The sequence below is a fragment of the Lissotriton vulgaris genome, chromosome 11 (assembly GCF_964263255.1).
Source record: "Lissotriton vulgaris chromosome 11, aLisVul1.2, whole genome shotgun sequence".
Classification (NCBI taxonomy): Eukaryota; Metazoa; Chordata; class Amphibia; order Caudata; family Salamandridae; genus Lissotriton; species Lissotriton vulgaris.
Genome location: NC_141699.1, coordinates 729986855 through 730008095, shown reverse-complemented (window position 1 = coordinate 730008095; position 21241 = coordinate 729986855). Strand labels below are relative to the sequence as shown.

The window sequence follows — 21241 nt, the reverse complement described above, 5'->3', positions numbered from 1 at the left end:
AAAACACAGACATGGTGGTCTGCTGTCCCCAGCAGGCCACCATCTCTGTGTTTTTTGCAATTCCCAATGGGTTGCAAATTGCTACCTACCTCATGAATATTAATGAGGTAGATCTATTTGAGGCCCACTGGGAATCGCAAATGAAACTCTAAATAGTTTCATAGATTTGAAATTCCAATTTTTTATTGCAATTCACATGGATTCACAATTAGGATCTCACAATTTCAAACGTTTGTGCATGAGGCCCCAGGTCTGTGTTGCTTGCTTTCAATCACGCCTGTCTTACGTGCTATATTTTACAGGTACTAAAATGCAATGTGAGAGGTTAATCAATAAAGGAAATCTGACTCGGGGGAGCTCTGCATCCCTTCCTGCAGAGACAGGATACCGGGACAACCTACCAATGCTAAACACGAAAATCCTCTGCCCACGTAAGTACATTTTCTACAGTTTCTTCCCTATCTTCTCCCCCCAGACATTTCTGAGGTTCAGTCCACATAATTTCACTCTGGAGAATGGCATCTGCTCCTCTGCCAAAAGCATTACTTGGTGCTGCTCTCCTCATGTTGCTGCCCGTGTCCCTCTCTTCAGATTGCTGCGTGTGCTCATCTCAGCCATTCACTAACTGCCCTCTTCTCCCACCAAGCCATATTGTTGCGCAATTGACCAGGCTGCTACCTGTGCTTCTCTTTTCTTAGCACTGTTTTAGTCTTGTAAGATACTGTATATTGCAGGCTGGGCACTTAGATAGAATTTTATCAATACCCCTATTAACTGTGTCTAACCTGTCCCAAAACGAAATATGTAAAGACTGCAAGCTAGATACACTTACTGAGTACCAGGGTAAAAGACGGTGTATTACCAAGAAAAGATTTCATGCCCAACCAGATTTGTAAATTGTGAATTCCAATTAGAGATCATTCAAGAACTGAGAAGAGCCCAGATAAAGGGACTGAAGTTACACGTCCAGAGTACTACACCAAGAAGAGCTTAACAGAGGAAAGATGGTATGAAGAATACAATGTACACATTCATACAGACATTTCCATACACATCCTGCATGGTAAGAAAGGGCCTTTATTTGCTCTTACTCTTCTGATGTTCGGCAGACAAGTATGCATTTATCCAAGAGGTTTAGATAAAATTCGACTTAGCTCTTTGAGAAGCTGGGGAACAATAGCTTTGAAATGTTGGAGCAATTTGTAATTGGGCATTATTCTATTCAAGGGTGTACTTTTTTCTGCTGTCTTTCCCAAGTAGCATTAAAAAGTTAATGTATAAAGTTGGCCTCAGGTTATAAACATTAGGGGCCAGATGTAAGTAAAATCAAATTTGAGAATCCTTAATAGCGAATTTTACTGATTTTCGCTATTAAAGACTCACAAAATTTAATGTAGGTAGGAATCGCTAAAATATTATCGAATCCTTACTATTCCTTAAAAACGAATTGCAAATTGAGATTCGCTAATAAGGAATACCTACCCATTCATTCATATGGGCTTGGAGGCCCATAGGAATGAATGGGAAGATATTAGCCATTTGCTATTCACGATTAGTGATACGCAAATAGCGGGCGCTTTTGCAAGGATTTCAAAAGGACACCCTGTTGCACCCCTGAAAATATGCATGTGTGCACATGTGGCGCACATACATGCCCTAAGGGCATGAACGTGTGCCATGTGGCACTTTAAAAAAAGTGCTTTTTTAAAGGAAATTGCTAATTACCACCAACTTGAAGTTGGTGGTAATTAGCGATTCCTTAAGGCTAAAGTGCACTTCTTTTGTGCTACTTACATTGCATTTAAGGAATCGCAAGCTGCGATTCTTTAAATGCAAGAGCAAAATAAGGAATCGCAATTTTGCGATTCCTTATTTTGATAGTAGGTTTAAATTCACTTACATTGCGAATTTCAGCGTTAGCGCTCGGTATCTGGCCACCTACATCTGGCCCAAAGTCTTTAATCATATTGTTGTTTAATACTGGTGCAGCAACTGCCCTTAGATTTACGCAAAGTGAGTATGCATTTATCGAAGGATCTTGGAGTTCACTGTGTTTAATGAAGGCTATATTTGAGGCTTTCTACAGCAGACCTATAAACAGTATTGGGAAGTAGCTAAAATCTTGTGAAAGCTTTAAATGGGAGCCAGCATAACATTGTGAAAGATCAGCTTCATGGATAGCATCTGGCTTCGCATTTTGTAGATACTGCCTGTGACTTGATTTTGAACTGCCTGAAGGCAATGTAATGAACTCTGATTTACACTGTGTCTCACACACTGCAAGCTTATTTCAATTGATAGTTTTAGATTTTGGGCCAAAGGTAGCTCAGAAAGAGAAAGGCTAATCCTCTAAAACAAACTTTGAACAGTAGAAGGACTAGTGGTTGGCGTGGTTGGCGTGGTTAACCCAGTGCCCCATGGATTCAGAGGATCAATCTAAAGTTTTTACTTTAATACATGTGTGTATGTTCAAGTTTATGGCATGGTATAACAGTGCAGTGCCTTAGTGACAAAATGTTCTTGTGTATTAACAAAGATAAGACTATGCTTTAGTATCATTTCAGAGTTAGCTAGTTAGTTGGATGACATTTCTCTGGTCTCTTTTTTAAAACACACAAAAGCTGTATTGCTCATTGTACAAGCATTATTAGTTGGGAAATCATTTGCCATTGTGGTTGCATTCTGTGTCAATATCAATACCCTCCCTACAAGAACAAAGGAAACACTGTTAATCATTATTCTCTTACGAAGCTAGCTGGGCCTAAATGGCAGATCTTTGTTAAGGCAGTACACCTCAGTGCTTAAAGTATCTATTGTGTAACCTAACTGTGAGTGATGATGCTCACCCTGCAAGAAATATTTTTAGATTTAGTATTTATATATTTTTTTATTTCAAAGAATCATTACTTGTAGAAATACACATATAAAACTTTTTTTTTCCGACATAAAGAAAAACATATTTTCCAGCCATGCATAATACTCACATTATTCCAGTTCATCTACACATATAAAGCAATAGAAGTCCATCTTATGTTCATGAAAATATCCAAAATTATTCTCCTCAGTTTTTCATACCTCCTAAAATATGGTTATATAGTGTTTCAACCATACATCAATAATCAACCCTTCAACAAGTAGACTTCTCATGTTCTTCTGGCAGTGACGTTTTAAGATTATGTTAACATTCCCTTGCATGTATGAGTCCCCTTCTTTGTATGAGCCTCCCTGTAAGAACAAAGACACCGCATTAATTCATGTTAAGGAAGCTAGAATGACACAATTTCTGTATATTTCCTGAAGGTTGCCGAGTCTGTCATGTAATGTAATTTTGTAGCAAAGGTCTGGATCATATAGCTATTTTTCAAGCTATCCTGGCTGATGAGGGTTGAAAGCCCGAAACCGGTCTTAGTATGGCTTGGCAGTTCGGGCTGGACTGTTCCCATGGGGTACAGGGTCAAGACTGATTTGCATATGGCTAGGTTCAAACTGGAATGGCATGGTGAGCAAAAATAAAATGATGGATTTAGGCCCAGATCTCTGTACTGTGATGAATGTATGACATTCTTCTGCATTCTGTCCATCAACTGTTTTGTTTTCATATAGCTATTCATCTGCAACACCAATACCACTAAATTGTCACTGACTGCAAAAACAGTCAGTAACATTTTTAACAAAGCGGTCATCTTCTGAAAAAAAACAGACTTTTCATTTCATCTAAATAGCTGCAACAAAGACTCCCTTAAGAGCGCCACAAGAGGAAATGACAGCAGCACTATATGCATGGCAAAGTGGTGTACAGAACTGGGTCTTTATAAACCTACTCCTGTTCAGGACCTGAAAATATGCACAGTTTATATCTATACACACAGTCAGGAGTTTGTGATTGTTCCATGTATCTGTAGAAAAAGGAGGTTAAGAGTGCCTTCTGGAAGAACGATGCAACAAACTCTATAGTTTCCGGATACTCCTCTTTATTCAGGATGAGGTATTTTTTTTCCTCAGCTCACCACCAGTTAATCTTCTCTGTGAATTGGTTCCCTGCAAGTTTCATTTCTCAGAATTGGCCACAAGTGCCGGCGGTTTAAACACTTCAAAAAGCCATCCAGTTTTATGTTTTCAAACCTTAGTTCCTACACAGACAAAATACACAGCATCCTCATCTCCATCTTGAAATCAGAAATAGTCCATGGCCTCCTGACAGTCCAAGACTCAAGATAAAAGTAATTCATGCTGTGAGTTGGTTTTCCCTGTAATCCCAATCTCGTGCTTGTTCCCGATAGATATCCGGCCTGGAATGTCTGGCTCCCTTCCAGGAAGTAATATCATCAGTCGATTGCTTATCAGCGCTGACCCTTGCATCTCAGAACCAGAAAATCTGTGAGTATTTGAGGTGCAGGTTTTGGTAGTGTAAGTATAACTGCCTTTAAGGGGCTAACAAGCAAATAAGAGAACAAACTAAATGTGGTGGATCTAGCACATCTGTCATGCTTAGCTTGGGGACTTAACGCTGGTCTCTGTAGGCCCTACAGTGAAAGTGGGTCCCCGCCCCTCATTACACTGATACCTGATGCAGGTAATTGTATATTTGTAATACAGACAGCCTGTGTGTGCCATTCACTAAATACTATTTGTGGAGTGCAACATTTGACATCATTCTAGTGTCTTTGCATCCCAAAGCTACACAGTAGACCACACAGGGAATAACTATGTTGTAATGTATGTCATTGGAGGAAGGAGGTACTTAAGTACCAGACCAAGCACATAGGATTAAGTTGAGAAGGCAAAAAGTAAAGTTGGGTGGGCACTATGAGGAGTGGCAGTGGTATAGTTAAATATCTAAAGCAGAAAGGGAGAAAAGTTACCTATGGGTGAGGTGGGATAAGGTGGAGCCATTGAGTGGTCCATGGACATGAGAGAAGGAAGGCAGTATGTTGAGAAAGGGCAAAGCTTTACACCAATACTATAGGGAAAAGATTAAGATGAGGTTTTATTGCCTCAATGAATTGTACAGAAATCTAAGCTGAAGATTGCGTAGTGGCTACATCCTTAAAAGAAAAAAGGATTAGCCTCCGCATTTGGGAGTGTGTGGCAGCCAGATGGTGTGAAGGAGTGTGGATTAGAAAGCTGATGATGGGGGAAATTATTATAGAGCTCAGTGGAGACAAAAAAGGTAGACCAAGGGATTAGTACCTGTTGCCATATTTTCCAAACTAATTGGAGATTGAGAACGCAGAGTCTTGAACTCGTTGATAGGTGCCCGGAACTCCAGCGAGTTTGGTACAGAAAGTAAAGAGCCGAGCCTGTTGACAAGAGTAGTGAGACAAGAATATTTAAGGGAAAGAGAGGTCAGAGTTTCCTGAAAAGAGAGTAGAACATGATGTATGTGAGAAAGAGTAAGCCAGACCACGTAGGGCAGAAAGAGTGGGTAAATAGCTTTTAGGAAGGACATTTGATCTGAGATTATTGAAGCATTAGAGTAGGTCACAGAAATAATAGTGTCAGTGGAAATAATAAAGAGAAGTAGCTGGTTTCCAGAAGACGAGAAACTACATACCTGAGTGTTGAATGGAGATAATAAGCCTGATTCTGAGGGTGATAAGATTGTCTTAGCCCATGAAAGAGAAAGGGGAACATTGATCCCCTGAGAGAAAGTGGGGTTTCTAAAGCATATGGACTAAAAAACGTCCATGAGATTATTAGTAAAAGGCTGATGCACCTGGGAGATGGCGGGTCAGCAGTCTAGCAAAATGGCTCATTCAATCCAATAGTCACTGCTGACATCGGAAGTAAGCTGAAGGTCTCAGTTGTGAATTCTAAAGGTTAACTCAGCCCTCCATTCTTACAAGGTTAGTAAAATGACTACGGTTCTTGTTCAGTACATAGTTTAAAACAGCAAAGCAGTGATATGAAGCGATGCATACAAACAAGTTATTGTTAAGGCATGGCAGAATTTAAGGAATATAGTCCATGTGAAAAGTTATTCAGATTCCATAGACTAATGAAGAGAGAGGTAAAGGCAGGATGGGGAGAGTAAAAAATAGATGATAGTATGAGAGAGAATCGAGGTAAGGCATGAGTAGAAAGGGTAACCAGAACTTGTGAGCGATGAAACCACAGTTTATGCTTAGATGTTGGGTTCTGAAGGGGAGAGGCACTGATATCTTTCTTTTTACAGTGACAGTTATACAGAGAAATGTGTCATGAACAATTACTTTGGAATTGGATTGGATGCAAAGATTTCTCTGGACTTCAACAACAAGCGTGATGAGCATCCTGAGAAGTGCAGGTATGGTGCAGTATATTAAAGACAGTATCCCCAATGGAAATATTTAACTTAAAATGAAGTGAGTGTGTTACCAGTGCAGTATATTTCTCAATGAATAACCTTGGAACCCAGTTATCCTTAAAACAAATTAGCAACTTTTGAGAACCTTATTTTGCAGCGGTTTAATCTCTATTCATACATCTGTGTTATTTCACCAATGTTGCAATTCTAATGTCAAATTACTGTGAAAATATTTTACCCCCCCTTGCCAAGACAACAGGAATTGTTTTTATTAGTGTCTGCCACTCTTATCTGCCCCTTGTGCAACTAACATGGTGTTAGCACATATTTTTCCCTTTCTTGTCACTCAAGGGATAAATATAGCCCTGTAGGAAAGTGGGTTTCTGTTACCGTAGCCACCCCATTTTATGCCAGACTACTGATGCACTTTTTCTTGGTGCCTGTATTCTTTCCCCAAAACTAACCCAATTAGCATCTCTGGCCTCAGGTCAGCCCCTGGTAAATGGTACCACAGGTACCTAGGGGACTGTTACCAGGGAAGAACTTTAAGGGCTGCAGCACTTATTGTGCCACCCTTAGAGGCCATGCAGCTTTACACACACACTGCCTTTGCAGGCTGCGTGTTTTGGTGCAGAACAAAGTGAAGAGTCGACATGGCACACATCCCTGTGTGCCATGCCTACAATCCACTGCCTTGGCATAGATCAGTCATCCCTCTAGCTGGTTGTCCTATGCCAGTAGTGAGGGTACAGGTACATGACCCCTACAGTGTCCAAGTCCATTCATAGACATTGTAAGTGCAATGATGCCATTAAGAGTAAATGGTGCAGGGAGCTTGTCATTACGATCTCCCCTGCACCATAAGGCTACACTGAAAACTGAGAATTTTGGTATTAAACCTCTCAGCACGTTAAACCCACACTGATGCCAGTGTGGGATTTAATGAAAAATGTACACAGAGGGCATCTCAGAGATGCCCTCTAAAAACGAACCCACCACTAGTGTCCAGACTGAGTGGCTGCCTTCAGCTGCCACTATCAGACATGTTTCTGGATCCCTGGGTCGAGAGCCTGCTGCTCTCTGGGGCCTGAAACAATGCACATCCTGGGACAAGGTGCCAAACCTCCTCCCCTAGGATGGGCAGGGTTCACGAAGGGGAAGCTTTAAAGGCATGCTGCATTTGTGAGCCTCCCCAGACCATTTGTTGCTTTCAGCAACTGGTCCCCACTGGTTCTACCCCCCACTTTGGGCGGGAGAATTGGCAGGAAAAACAAGTGAGGGAGAGAGGTGTGCCCACCTCTGCCAACTCCACCCCTCAGGTGGGGAAGGCAAGGTGAAGCACAACTCCGAGTCCCTACCAGCTTGAGGACGGGGGTACCCAACCAACCAGGGACAGGTTCCTGCCCCCATCCCACTGCCAGGTGGCACAATAGGGGATTTACCCGACCCAGGGAAGGGACCCATTGGTCCCTGCCCTTTACCTACCTGTAACACCTCTAAATCTGGTATTTGGGGGGCACCCTGAACCTTGCTTTCTCAGATCCAGAAACAACAAGAAGAAAAGAAGGACTGAACAGCTGTGCAGCCAGCTAACAAGAGGATGACGCCCACTGACTTGGCCCCAGCCCTACAAGCAAGTCTCCCCTCGAACCTGCTCCTGCGAAATCCCTGTGTGTCCTGCTGTCAGTAACCTTGAAACCCCCGTAGGACCTGCCTGCCTTCACTTCCAAAGACTGCTTCTCCCGTGAACACCGGATTTGTTCAATTGCAACCTCTGGCAGCAGCCAGAAACCGCAAAACCAGCCTACTCTGCACCCGCCGAACCGGGCCCGAGCTAGAGTGGAAAAACACCACGAGGAGGTCACCTCGGTGATCCTGAACTGAGATCAGGCGACCCCTGACTTTCCTCAAGCCTCCAGCCGATGCCTGCAGCCTAAATCCAGAAGGCCCCCCTAACTTCGACCAGGAGCTGGTAAGAAGATCCGACCCCAAACGGCACCCCTGCACCCGACGCCCACGGCCTTGTGTGCCCAAATCAACGGTGCTTAACCAACCCATAACTTCCCAACTTACCTCTCGAAGTGGTGGTTGCACCCAAAAGACCTTCATCTCTCTGCCTTCAGTGCTTTTGCAAACCGGAGGTTCTCCATTGAAAACAACAGGGTGCCCGATGTCAAAACAGCACTCTGCACCCAGCCGCCTCAGTGCCACTGAGGGTGCACCTTTTGGGCTACTTTGTTTCCCCATGTGCCCTGACCTAAACCCTAGGAGCTATGCTCCCACAACCCAGTGGCCTGCGCGTGAGCAGCCACTAACCGGAGGCCCCCTATCCCTGATTGGATAACATTGGGCCTCAACACTCTGCACCCGCCGCCCTAGTGCAGCTGAGGTTGTAACAAGAGTGCATCACTGACCTTGGGAGTCCCCTGAGTCTAACCGCAGAACCTTAACTCCCCTGTGAACCGATAACCTGTTTTTCCTCTATAGGATAACATTGACAATTTTCTTCCTAAATGTTTCTACCTGTGGAGTTTTGAAATCTAAAAATGTTCCTTAACAATCACACGAATAACCAAAACGTATTTACTTACCTGTTTGCAGGAAATGTCCCAGTGCGGAGTCTAGGTATCTAGCACTGAGTTAGAAAAGTAACATAAAAAGTAACTTAGCTGTAAATTACTGAAAAAGCCTATTCATTTCAATGTACTGTATTTGCTAAGTATTGCAATCTACTGCATCTCCTGTAAATCAAACAAAGTACAAGTTCTATTTCATTTTCAATTTGTTCTACATTCAGCAACTTATTACTGTAAAGTATTTAATGCTTACCTGTGCCTGGCTTCTTTGGTTCAAAAATTAAAACAACTGTATATTTTTTATACAAAAACAATTGGTCTAGAGTTCAGTCCTTGAGTCTGTGAATTCATTTGCTGACGGAGTGTGTACATCAAATGCTTAACACTGTCCTTTGATACTGCCTTACTGCTCGACCACTCTACCACAAATAGAGAGTAAAGTTCTATCTAACTTTAACCTCTGCCTATCTCTGGGGTCACCTGGACTCTATACACACTATACCTCATTTTGGTATAGTATATATAGAGCCAGTTTCCTACAAGCCCCTATTTAAAATCATCGCCACAACTATTTATTTTAGAGCCGCAGTCACCTCCAGCTAGGGACTAGAGTGATCTTACCTCTACAGGTTCACACAACCAGTTATTGCCTATTTTGCCAAAATATTTATACTTTTTGCATACTTGCATTTGCACTTTTCAGATTGGAAAAGAATCACACATTTAGAGGAAAGAAAATACTTTATAAAGAAAGCCTGCTATTAAGTTCACTGTCTGAGTTGCAGATTCCTCACCTTAGAGTTATCCCCAGGAGTTAGACTGAGCTGGAACTTATCAAGCAATTCTCCTGTGCGCCGGTCGGTGGTGTCGTTCGGCTCTGCATCAGTGTTGTCCGTTCCAGAAATTATGTACACAGTAGCTATATGCAGCAGGGAGTGTCTCAGGGCTCTGCCCTGAGTCGGCCCCTATTTAACCTATATATGTGACCACTGACTGAACTTATTGAGGGTCATGGCGTTCGAAAGTATCCTACGCCGATGATGCCCAATTAATTATTACGCTGACTCAGGTTAACGATCAAGCAGTGGACAATTTCAAACATTGTCTACTAGAGCTGGCCAATTGCATGAAGGACAGCTGCCTGAGACTAAATGCTACCAAAACCGACATCTTGGTGTTAGAGAAACAACCGTCCATTCCGTCAACGTCATGGTCGCCAAATGAGTTAGGCTCTCTGCCTACTCCGAATTCTAAAGTGAAAAACCTAGGAGTCAGGTTCGATTCCACCTTATCTCTTGTAGATCAAATCTCCACTATTGTAGGTACTTGTTTTGGTACCTTGAAAATGCTCCAGAAGATACTGGGTCTTCTCTTGGATTCTGCTGCAAAAAGAATGGAAGTCCAGGCGATCTTGGTAACGTCTGGATAACTGTAACCTTCTCTATCTGGGGGCCTCTAAGTGGAGCCTTTAAATGCTCAAGAAAGTATAAAAGGCGGCAGCTCGTGTGCTGCTGAATATTCCTACACGTGCCCCAACTGGGTCAGCCTTGGTTAAACTCCACTGGCTTCTCATTGAGGAGAGGATTTCTTTTAAAGTCATGTGCTCCAATCCTCCATGGAAAAAGCCCAGGCTATCCCCTTCCTTTGATTCAACCTTATCTCCCTAACCGCTGTCTGAGATCAGTTGGAATAGGCCTGTCCAGTGTCCCGAAATTTCCCAGAATGCACCCTGGAGGCACTGTGTTTAGGTTCCTTGTAGCTAAACAATGAAACAGGTTGCTCTCCCATCTCAGATTAGAGCCTTCAGAGGCTCTTATTCAGAAGCACTTAAAAATGTGGCTTTTCCGAAAGGGTCTTAGCCTCTAACAAATAAAGGAGGTTTGCTACCAGTTCTGCCAATTGGAATTCAGCAGGGAGACATGATTGGCATATTTGCTTTACCAGTGGGACCCTAGTAAAGGGCACTGAGTGTGCCAGGGCTGTTAATCCAAATGCTACTAGTGGGCTTGCAGTACTTATTGTGCCCCCACAGGAGTAGCGCTGAAAAGGTGTCTCAGGCCTGCCACGGCAGTGGCTGCGCGCAGTTTGAAATCTGCCCTATTAGCCTTGCCGGTGTACCCACTTGCCAGGCCGGATCCTGCCCTTTCCTTACACATTGGTCACCCCTAGGGAAAGCCCTGGGTACCCCCTGGGCAGGGGGCAGTGTGGGTGAAAGGTAGAGCCTGTACTGATGTAGGGGACATGCTCTAGTCGTGAACTACTGCCAAATTCGTTTTTCACTGCAGCAATGCTATTGTGCCCATAGGACAGAATGGGGAGGGCTGGGTCCCATGTGTACCTGCCTATCTTCCCCCAGGAGCAAGATAGAAAATCCAAACCTGGTTTCCCAGGACTCAGAAATTGATAATACATCTTTTAGCACAGATGGTTTTTGAATTTTGTGTCTTGAAATAGCACTTTTAGAAAGTGGCTATTTTGTCCAGTCTGTCTGTGGGCCTGCCTGGGTGTGCGCGCTAGAGGGAGTGTGACAGGGTCTGGGAAAGCTCCAGCAGCGAAGGTGATAGCTGGTTGCCCTTGAAGGTTAGGGGGAGGAGTGGTGCTGGGCTGTGCCCTGCCTTTTACGATACCGGCTCCCCTGTCTGCTGGATGACGGATGTCCCTGCCTCCCTGCTTCAAAGAGAGAGATTCCCCAGGACCAAGAGACTCCCACCACCAGGATCTGGACATGGGCAACCCGTGCCAAAATCACAAAACCTCAAAGGCATCAAAGACAATTTGCTGTATAAAGGAAAGACCCTTGCACAATAGAAGCAGACTACTTTTGACTCAAGAGGAGGATCTCTGCTGAAGAACAACACCGGAAGAAGACCTGGGGAACAGTGCTGCCATTGCTGTGTGTCTGGAAGCTGACCTGCTGTCTTTATTGTTCTACCTAAGATGGACCGTTGGGACTGTGCTGTGTGCTTGGTCCCCCTTCTGCCAAAAAGAACTCTCCACGGGCTAGAAGTAGAGCTAGCCTCCTGATCCCAGGAATCAGGGCCATCAAATTCCTGCCGTTTTGACCTACACCGCTCTGCTGCCTTCAGAGCGGGAAGATCACCCTTTCTTGAGTCTGCACCGGAGGAGAACAAGAGCGGCGTGTGCCTTGCCGGCCCGCTCTCCCCCTGGTGCCTGTTTTACCAAAGATCACTGCTGCGGCCAAAGGGGTCTGTCTGGCCGTGCCTTCCCCCAAGCACCGAGGGCCCCTGACCTCCACCGCTGGAGCCACGAGGTCCAGAGGTGCCCCCCGCCGAGAAATCGCACGGAGAAGATCACCGTGAGGGAAGAGGGGCTCGTCGTCCCCGCCGTGCTGCGATTGGCCAGTGGGCCCTGACGTCATCGCCGGAATCCCCAGAGGCCGCACCGTGAGTGGCTCGCAACTCGCCGAGTCATCAGGAGGAAAGCCCAGAAGCAGCGCTGGGATTGGCCCAGCGCGTCTGCCACGAGCTTCGCGTCACAAGGAACCCGGGAGCCGTACTGCCTGCCGCTTCCCCCCAGGTAACGCTCGAGTGTTTGCCTCGGACAAGCGCGTGTCCACATGAGGGGAGAGGGAGGCGCGGGGCTGAAGTGATCTATCGCCGAGCCCCTCACTGGAAGCCCGTACCAGCACCAGAATGAAGTGGGTACCGGGATAAAAGGAAGATATTGTTTGTATCATCATCATCAGAGCAGCCTTAAGGAGGTACAGTTCATGGGGGTATTACATTCTTACGCACACCCGCGCACAGGATCCCCATGAATAGAGGGGCAGTCCTTTTCAATCAAAGACTGCTCGTGGTGCATTCTGAATTGCACAATCTTTTGCAACAGACTCTTTTTACTTTTTAAGAACACTTTCCACAAGAAGAATACTTTTGTTTCAAGAAGCATATGTTATATTTGTTTATGTCCGTTTTTTTAAAGTATGCCTAAAAATAAATAAAAATATATTATTTTTATAAATATACCTGTTTGGTGTCCGTTTGTGGTGCTCTATTTCATTACAGTATGTGTTGGCGCAAATACTTTACACATTGCCCTGGAGATAAGCATGTCTGCTCTGCCAAGCTACCAAGGGGGGGAGCAGGGGTTGTCCACACACGTGTATCCCCCTTACCCTGACTGGAGGAGAGGGTCCCTATTTGGTCAGAAGCCTTGGCCTCTGCCAACTAGAGACCCTCAATTCTAACAGTCATGTGCTCCAATCCTCCATGGAAAAGGCCCTGGCTATCCCCTTCCTTTGATTCAACCTTATCCCCTTAGGGGGCGTGGCTTACCAAAATGGCCGGCTAGAAGTGGTTTAGCCTAGCTCCTGCCCTGACGTATAAAATCCTGCACTATCCTGGCACATTGAGTCATAACAGACGGTGGTCCTGAGGTGTGGAACCCCCCGGACCTGGTCCGCTGCGGTGCTGGGGCGAAAATCTTACCGGTGGAGGCTGGGGACTTGGACGGCCTGTTCCGTCCCTGCTAGTGCCTGCGGCCGGCTAATGGCGGCCGCCTCATCCTGTGATCGATAATTGCCCGGAAATCCTTTGCTGCGGCTGAACGCCCCCGCTGGGGTCGGCGGGGAGCCAGGAGACGCGGTGACCCCCTTCTGAGTCGGTGCTCCGGTGCGGCTGCGGGTGAGGCTGCCACGTACTCCGGTGCGTGCCACTCGGCCTGGAGGAGCGGCCGATACCTTCTCGCGCCCCCGGGCGCCGTCGGAGCACCTGGAGGTTTGGCCTGCGGACAGCTGTGTGCGGCATTGCTTCCTCTCCCCCCCGGCGGGCAATGAGAGGTTTTGACATGATCCCTGAGGCTCTGGTGCGAGCGGTGGTTAGGCGGATCGGGGAACGGCTGCCCTGCGGTGAAGTGCGGCCCCACAGACGCCGTGTGATCATCCTGCTACGAGACGCCCCTGGACAGCTCCATGAGACAGGGCAACGCGGTCATTGGCAGAACAATCGCCAGGAGGTCTGGGGTGCTGACGGCAGACGGAGAGAGGCAGCTGACGGTAGGAGCACTGGGGCCCTGGCGGCGGTGCTGTGAGTGGGGGCGGCTGGGACGGAGAGGCCTCCTTTGCTTGCTACAAGGCCCGGAGTCATTTTGGAGACTGCTGCCGGCTGAGTGGGTGTCGGGACCGGGCTTTTCCCCCCTCCTGCGCCCTAGTTGACGTCTGCAGGGATTGTGGGCGCTCCTGCGGTGGAGCGGACTGACTGAGCGGCGAGGTGGTCCTGCAGAGCGGGCTGGGCCCCCCCCGTATTTTGCCTGATAGTGGAGGGGTGAAGATTGGTGGTTGTGGCTGGCCTGCAAGCGGTGACCGGCGGGCTGACCAAGCGGCGTTGGGGCCTCCCGCCTTGCCTTTTGGCGGTGTGAGGGCCCGAGAAATCCTGCGGGGGTCCCTGAATGCCCGGCGGGCGGCAAGCCCGTGACCGACCTGAAGCCTATCCTGCGGGTACCCTGAGGCTGGACTGACCGGACCCTGGGTTGCGGCGGTAGGTTCCATGCTACTTCTTGAAGGGCGACGACATCTGGTTCCCCCCGGGTGGGGCCCAGTGGATTACCCTTTGCTCACCACAGTATTATGGGAAAGGACCGTCCGACAACGAGGGGTGCGCAGGCAAACAAGATTGTCCAGTATACAGTCCCCGGTCCTACGGCGGCGGAGCGCCCTAGCATGGATCGGAGAATGGAGGCTCATGCAAAAGCGGCGGCTCGGGATAAAGCAGTCATCCGGGCGGCGATCCGCGACTCCAGGGTAGCGCTGGAAACTAAGATGAATGGTATGGCCATGGATGCACCACATAAATTGTTACAAATGTAATGGAAATGATATATCTTGGAGATGTAGTTGTTCTTCTTCAAATTCTTTATTTTCAAAAACATTCGGTCAAACATAAACAGCCGGCGCGTTTCGTCCCAACCTGGGACTTCTTCAGGGCTGTCGGTAAAAAACATATATACATACGATCAGTATTGTGAGTACTGAAATACATGTACAATTTGCAAAATTAAAAACATTTAACAATCCAATTAAAAAACCAGTTAATACAACAGACGCGGAGCCTATGCGTGTATCTGATGTTTAAGGCATTAGCTCACTGTCTATCTGACAGCCAAGTAGTCATAGATGGAAAATCAGGCTGTATACACATTTATATACAACATTTACATAATTTACATGTTAAGTCCATATCTCAAAGAAGCATAAGATTGGGAAACACTCATATAACATATATTATCGGGGGATAGGAGCCAAGTCCACGGAATACGGGACACGTCTATATTTCCACAGTTCAAGTGTATAAGGTTCGCAAAAGAACACACTTTTGTCCTACAATTTCAAGAAATGGAACACTAAAGTGGTAATTGCAATTGGCATGAGGTTCATTTGTTTGGCCATGGCACCAGTGGGATGCTCTCAGAAATGGTACCATGTATGTAACTAGAAAAACGTTTTGTGTTAGTCTGACTATATCCCATATGAAACGGGGAGAGAAAAGATGAAGATGTCAATACTGTCTCTGTTAGCACCAAGTATACACCTGCTGTATTACCTTTAAGTAGGTCGGACGTCGCAAGCGTGGGAGAAGTACCGTGGCGTGGTCTTGGGATCTCCTTGCCAGCTACAGTAAGTCTTATTGTAATGGTTCTTCCCGCCGTAAGTGATTTTGTCTAGGGCATAGAGGAAAGAAGAAATCTATGTGACCATGTCAGCTTTTGTGAGTGTGTATTAATGGCACAGTAAGGGAAACGCCCCGAGTGATGGAAAGTGTCGACCACTGTGTGGCGCTTCTCTGGTAGTTAAACTCAAAATAGATCTAAGGGTCAGACTACTTACTATAAGAGTACTAGCGAGTGACAGCGAAGCCGATATCTTAGTAAATCTTCAAAGGTATCCTAGAAGGATACCACCTTGCTGTGTGAATTGATTCAGTTCGTATGCTGGAGGAAGTAAAAAGAGCAAAAAACGGAACTAAATAACCTGTGTAGCAGTACCTTAGAAAGATATATGAAATACACTTTGTAAGGTAGCTAAACCATCTGTCCCATGGTGTTTACCTGTGTTGCGTGTATCAACGGTGTTGGACTGGAGGTTCTGAAAGTCCTATGGAGGGGGTCGTGGGCACTGTATCCCAGCGGGCCTGTGGAAAACAATGATAACCAGAGACCTATAAGATCCATAAGAAAAGCTAGCAACACTTATGGACATAGAGGTCTGCCCTGCTTCTATAAGATGGTACCCTGTATCATAATGCAGTCAGTTTGGAGAATGAAAGTTTGTGTGTGCCAAAACACACTGAGCAAGTTCCATTAGTAGAATATATAGTCCTCTATGTCATGTGGCATATTTTATTAGATCACCCTTAATACAGTAAAGGGTAGATTGAATGTAAAGGAGGAAGCAGCCATAGAGGGACCCACCCCAAAAGATTACTTAGAAAGGTGGTCCCCAAGGCCTAAGGGACAAAGTTTCCCCATCACTGTGGAGGGTTCTAAAGACCCAACCTAGGCGCATAGATGGGCCAGCAGGGATTAGCCAGGAGTATCTTGCACCTAAAACCACTCACCGTTGTAGTCAAAGACGGCCGGCGCCCATCCACAACCCTCTTCCTGACCTCCACCTGCAGCGACGTCGTGTGCTGAGGGTGTGGGTCCATCTTGCTCCCTTTATAGCAGTGGAGATTAAGCTAATTGTGTGCACCTGGCCCCTGTTTCACGCCTTCGTGCGAGGACAATAGACCCATCGTGATGGCCGATCGTCGGAAACGCGGCGGCCATCTTGTAGCGTTTGAAATAACATGTGTTTATGTGCCCCTGAACTGGAAAGCGCATTACTTTATTAGGGTTCATGTCTTTAAGTTAGGAGTTCAGACCTTATTACTTTTTTTATGAGGTATCCACTTTTAATATCGCCGTAAATTTATGAACATCGGTAAAAACACGCACCCCTAAAAAGTAAACAAAAAAAGGATCCCGAACCTGTAACGGGGATGTAGTAGAGAAACAGGCCCTTTTGTCCAATGCTAGTGCAACAGAGAATGTATAGTGTTGCTGCTTCGCTGATAAGGAAGCTAAATCACTTGGACCATCAGTCCGGGTGAGCCTAACATTGGCGGCCATCTTGAAATGTCTAGGCTGAGGATGAATTCCCAATACGCTGGTTAGGAATACTGCCCGCTTAGCTATTAAGGACATAGGACTAAAAAGAAAAAGAGCGCTATGTTCACTTGTCAATTTACGAGTAAGAATAGACCAAAAGCTATAAGTGAAGTCGGAAACTTATAGTTAAAGTATCGCAGGGATTCCGTAATAAAGAGTAAAGAACTATGATATGAATGGTTAATATTTTGTGCTAATGCGAGGGAGAGTGTCTGCTAATACAGCCTCGCTAATAGGGAAACTAAGTCACATGGATCCTTGGTCCCACTGAGCCTAACGTGGCGGCCATCATGGAATATCTAAGCTGGAGTGCAGGTCCCAGTGCGCTGGTTATGATTGCAGCCAGTTTGATAGTTAGGACCTAGGAAGGGAGGATAAATTCCGGGTTTAAATATAACTCTACCACAAAAAGTGTAATCGGAGTCTTATGGTTAGATTCCCGTTAGGAATTCCGAGATCGAATATAAGATCTTTACCTATAATCAGTAAATCTATTGTGCAATAAGTATGCATGGTCCAGATAATGGGTGGTGTGTGAAAGCTGGTGGAATGCCAAATGTATGGTGCCTAGTCGCTCAATCTTGGTGCGTATGTTGTCATAGGGAAGGGAAAATGGTAAAATTGTAGGCCAAAGTGTGCGAACAAACGAAAAACCTGGAGTGGGGAGTGACAATGGCATGAAATACAAACACATGAATCCTCTCCAACAAGAAGCGAGGAGTGTACACCGAATTTTACAGTGTGTAAGTGAGCAGACATACCTCGGTTGTTGAAGTAAGCAACTGTATCATGTCAATCTTACATGTAGTTCCTAGGGGACAATATGTCAATCATACCCTCGGTATTAAGAATTCCAACATTATCATAATATTCTTAAACTTATTCTCAACGACAGAGCAGAACATCTTGTGGACCACACATGCGGGTTATTCAAGGAAATAATGCAGTTCATCTTCGGTGTTAAACCCAAATTCAGTGCAACGAAGTCTACAAATCCAACCCGCCTCCCGTTGTCTCAATGCCAGTTCCCTGTTGCCACCCCTAGGGTGTGGGGGTTGGTAATCTATGCCTATGAACCACATGTTATCTGTTTCTTTGTGGTGTTCCTGCATGTGGTAGGTCAGAGGATATCTTAGGTCTCCATTGCGTCTTGCTCTTACATGTTCCTGTATGCGGATTTTTAAGGTTCTCTTAGTGCTGCCTACGTAAATCTTGTCACAGCCGTAACTGCAGCACGGAGGACGCATTCCAACATAATATACAGGAGACAGAAACGCGCTTCCTAGAAAGGGGCTACCCAAGGAGGACGCTGGCAAAAGCCAACAAAAAGGTTCAGAACATGTCTAGAACAAACACTCTGGCCCCCAAGCAAAGATCAGCAGATACCAGCAGACCCCTTTCGTTCACCACACAATACTCAGACCAGAGCAGCATGATCTACAACATCCTAAGAAAAAACTGGCACCTTATTGCGGACATACCGAGCCTTCGTGATTCGGTTACCAGAACGCCCAAGGTCTGCTACAGAAGAGGTAGAAACCTCCGTGACATCTTGTGTCCCAGTTACTTAGAAACGAAAAAACGGACCAACTGGCTCACAACTCCCACCAAAGGTTTCTACACATGTAGCGATTGCAATATGTGTCCTCTTGGTAGAAATAGAACTAAGACATTTAACTTCAACACAAGCAAAACCTATACAATTGATCACATGATCAATTGTAACACAAAATATGTGGTTTATGCTTTGGGGTGCGGCTGTGACAAGATTTACGTAGGCAGCACTAAGAGAACCTTAAAAATCCGCATACAGGAACATGTAAGAGCAAGACGCAATGGAGACCTAAGATATCCTCTGACCTACCACATGCAGGAACACCACAAAGAAACAGATAACATGTGGTTCATAGGCATAGATTACCAACCCCCACACCCTAGGGGTGGCAACAGGGAACTGGCATTGAGACAACGGGAGGCGGGTTGGATTTGTAGACTTCGTTGCACTGAATTTGGGTTTAACACCGAAGATGAACTGCATTATTTCCTTGAATAACCCGCATGTGTGGTCCACAAGATGTTCTGCTCTGTCGTTGAGAATAAGTTTAAGAATATTATGATAATGTTGGAATTCTTAATACCGAGGGTATGATTGACATATTGTCCCCTAGGAACTACATGTAAGATTGACATGATACAGTTGCTTACTTCAACAACCGAGGTATGTCTGCTCACTTACACACTGTAAAATTCGGTGTACACTCCTCGCTTCTTGTTGGAGAGGATTCATGTGTTTGTATTTCATGCCATTGTCACTCCCCACTCCAGGTTTTTCGTTTGTTCGCACACTTTGGCCTACAATTTTACCATTTTCCCTTCCCTATGACAACATACGCACCAAGATTGAGCGACTAGGCACCATACATTTGGCATTCCACCAGCTTTCACACACCACCCATTATCTGGACCATGCATACTTATTGCACAATAGATTTACTGATTATAGGTAAAGATCTTATATTCGATCTCGGAATTCCTAACGGGAATCTAACCATAAGACTCCGATTACACTTTTTGTGGTAGAGTTATATTTAAACCCGGAATTTATCCTCCCTTCCTAGGTCCTAACTATCAAACTGGCTGCAATCATAACCAGCGCACTGGGACCTGCACTCCAGCTTAGATATTCCATGATGGCCGCCACGTTAGGCTCAGTGGGACCAAGGATCCATGTGACTTAGTTTCCCTATTAGCGAGGCTGTATTAGCAGACACTCTCCCTCGCATTAGCACAAAATATTAACCATTCATATCATAGTTCTTTACTCTTTATTACGGAATCCCTGCGATACTTTAACTATAAGTTTCCGACTTCACTTATAGCTTTTGGTCTATTCTTACTCGTAAATTGACAAGTGAACATAGCGCTCTTTTTCTTTTTAGTCCTATGTCCTTAATAGCTAAGCGGGCAGTATTCCTAACCAGCGTATTGGGAATTCATCCTCAGCCTAGACATTTCAAGATGGCCGCCAATGTTAGGCTCACCCGGACTGATGGTCCAAGTGATTTAGCTTCCTTATCAGCGAAGCAGCAACACTATACATTCTCTGTTGCACTAGCATTGGACAAAAGGGCCTGTTTCTCTACTACATCCCCGTTACAGGTTCGGGATCCTTTTTTTGTTTACTTTTTAGGGGTGCGTGTTTTTACCGATGTTCATAAATTTACGGCGATATTAAAAGTGGATACCTCATAAAAAAAGTAATAAGGTCTGAACTCCTAACTTAAAGACATGAACCCTAATAAAGTAATGCGCTTTCCAGTTCAGGGGCACATAAACACATGTTATTTCAAACGCTACAAGATGGCCGCCGCGTTTCCGACGATCGGCCATCACGATGGGTCTATTGTCCTCGCACGAAGGCGTGAAACAGGGGCCAGGTGCACACAATTAGCTTAATCTCCACTACTATAAAGGGAGCAAGATGGACCCACACCCTCAGCACACGACGTCGCTGCAGGTGGAGGTCAGGAAGAGGGTTGTGGATGGGCGCCGGCCGTCTTTGACTACAACGGTGAGTGGTTTTAGGTGCAAGATACTCCTGGCTAATCCCTGCTGGCCCATCTATGCGCCTAGGTTGGGTCTTTAGAACCCTCCACAGTGATGGGGAAACTTTGTCCCTTAGGCCTTGGGGACCACCTTTCTAAGTAATCTTTTGGGGTGGGTCCCTCTATGGCTGCTTCCTCCTTTACATTCAATCTACCCTTTACTGTATTAAGGGTGATCTAATAAAATATGCCACATGACATAGAGGACTATATATTCTACTAATGGAACTTGCTCAGTGTGTTTTGGCACACACAAACTTTCATTCTCCAAACTGACTGCATTATGATACAGGGTACCATCTTATAGAAGCAGGGCAGACCTCTATGTCCATAAGTGTTGCTAGCTTTTCTTATGGATCTTATAGGTCTCTGGTTATCATTGTTTTCCACAGGCCCGCTGGGATACAGTGCCCACGACCCCCTCCATAGGACTTTCAGAACCTCCAGTCCAACACCGTTGATACACGCAACACAGGTAAACACCATGGGACAGATGGTTTAGCTACCTTACAAAGTGTATTTCATATATCTTTCTAAGGTACTGCTACACAGGTTATTTAGTTCCGTTTTTTGCTCTTTTTACTTCCTCCAGCATACGAACTGAATCAATT

General features: G+C 45.5%; 1 protein-coding gene across 23 annotated transcripts in view; it reads left to right on the top strand.

Annotated features, from left to right (window-relative positions):
* DGKD (diacylglycerol kinase delta) overlaps positions 1–21241 on the top strand; it is a 1053390-nt gene that overhangs the window by 635658 nt on the left and 396491 nt on the right. For all 23 annotated transcript variants that reach the window (XM_086943829.1, XM_086943836.1, XM_086943828.1 and 20 more), the window contains 3 exons: positions 303–431; positions 4281–4377; positions 6176–6286. In XM_086943829.1, coding sequence (XP_086799955.1) covers positions 303–431; positions 4281–4377; positions 6176–6286 — 337 coding nt within the window. The remainder of the gene's footprint in view (positions 1–302; positions 432–4280; positions 4378–6175; positions 6287–21241) is intronic.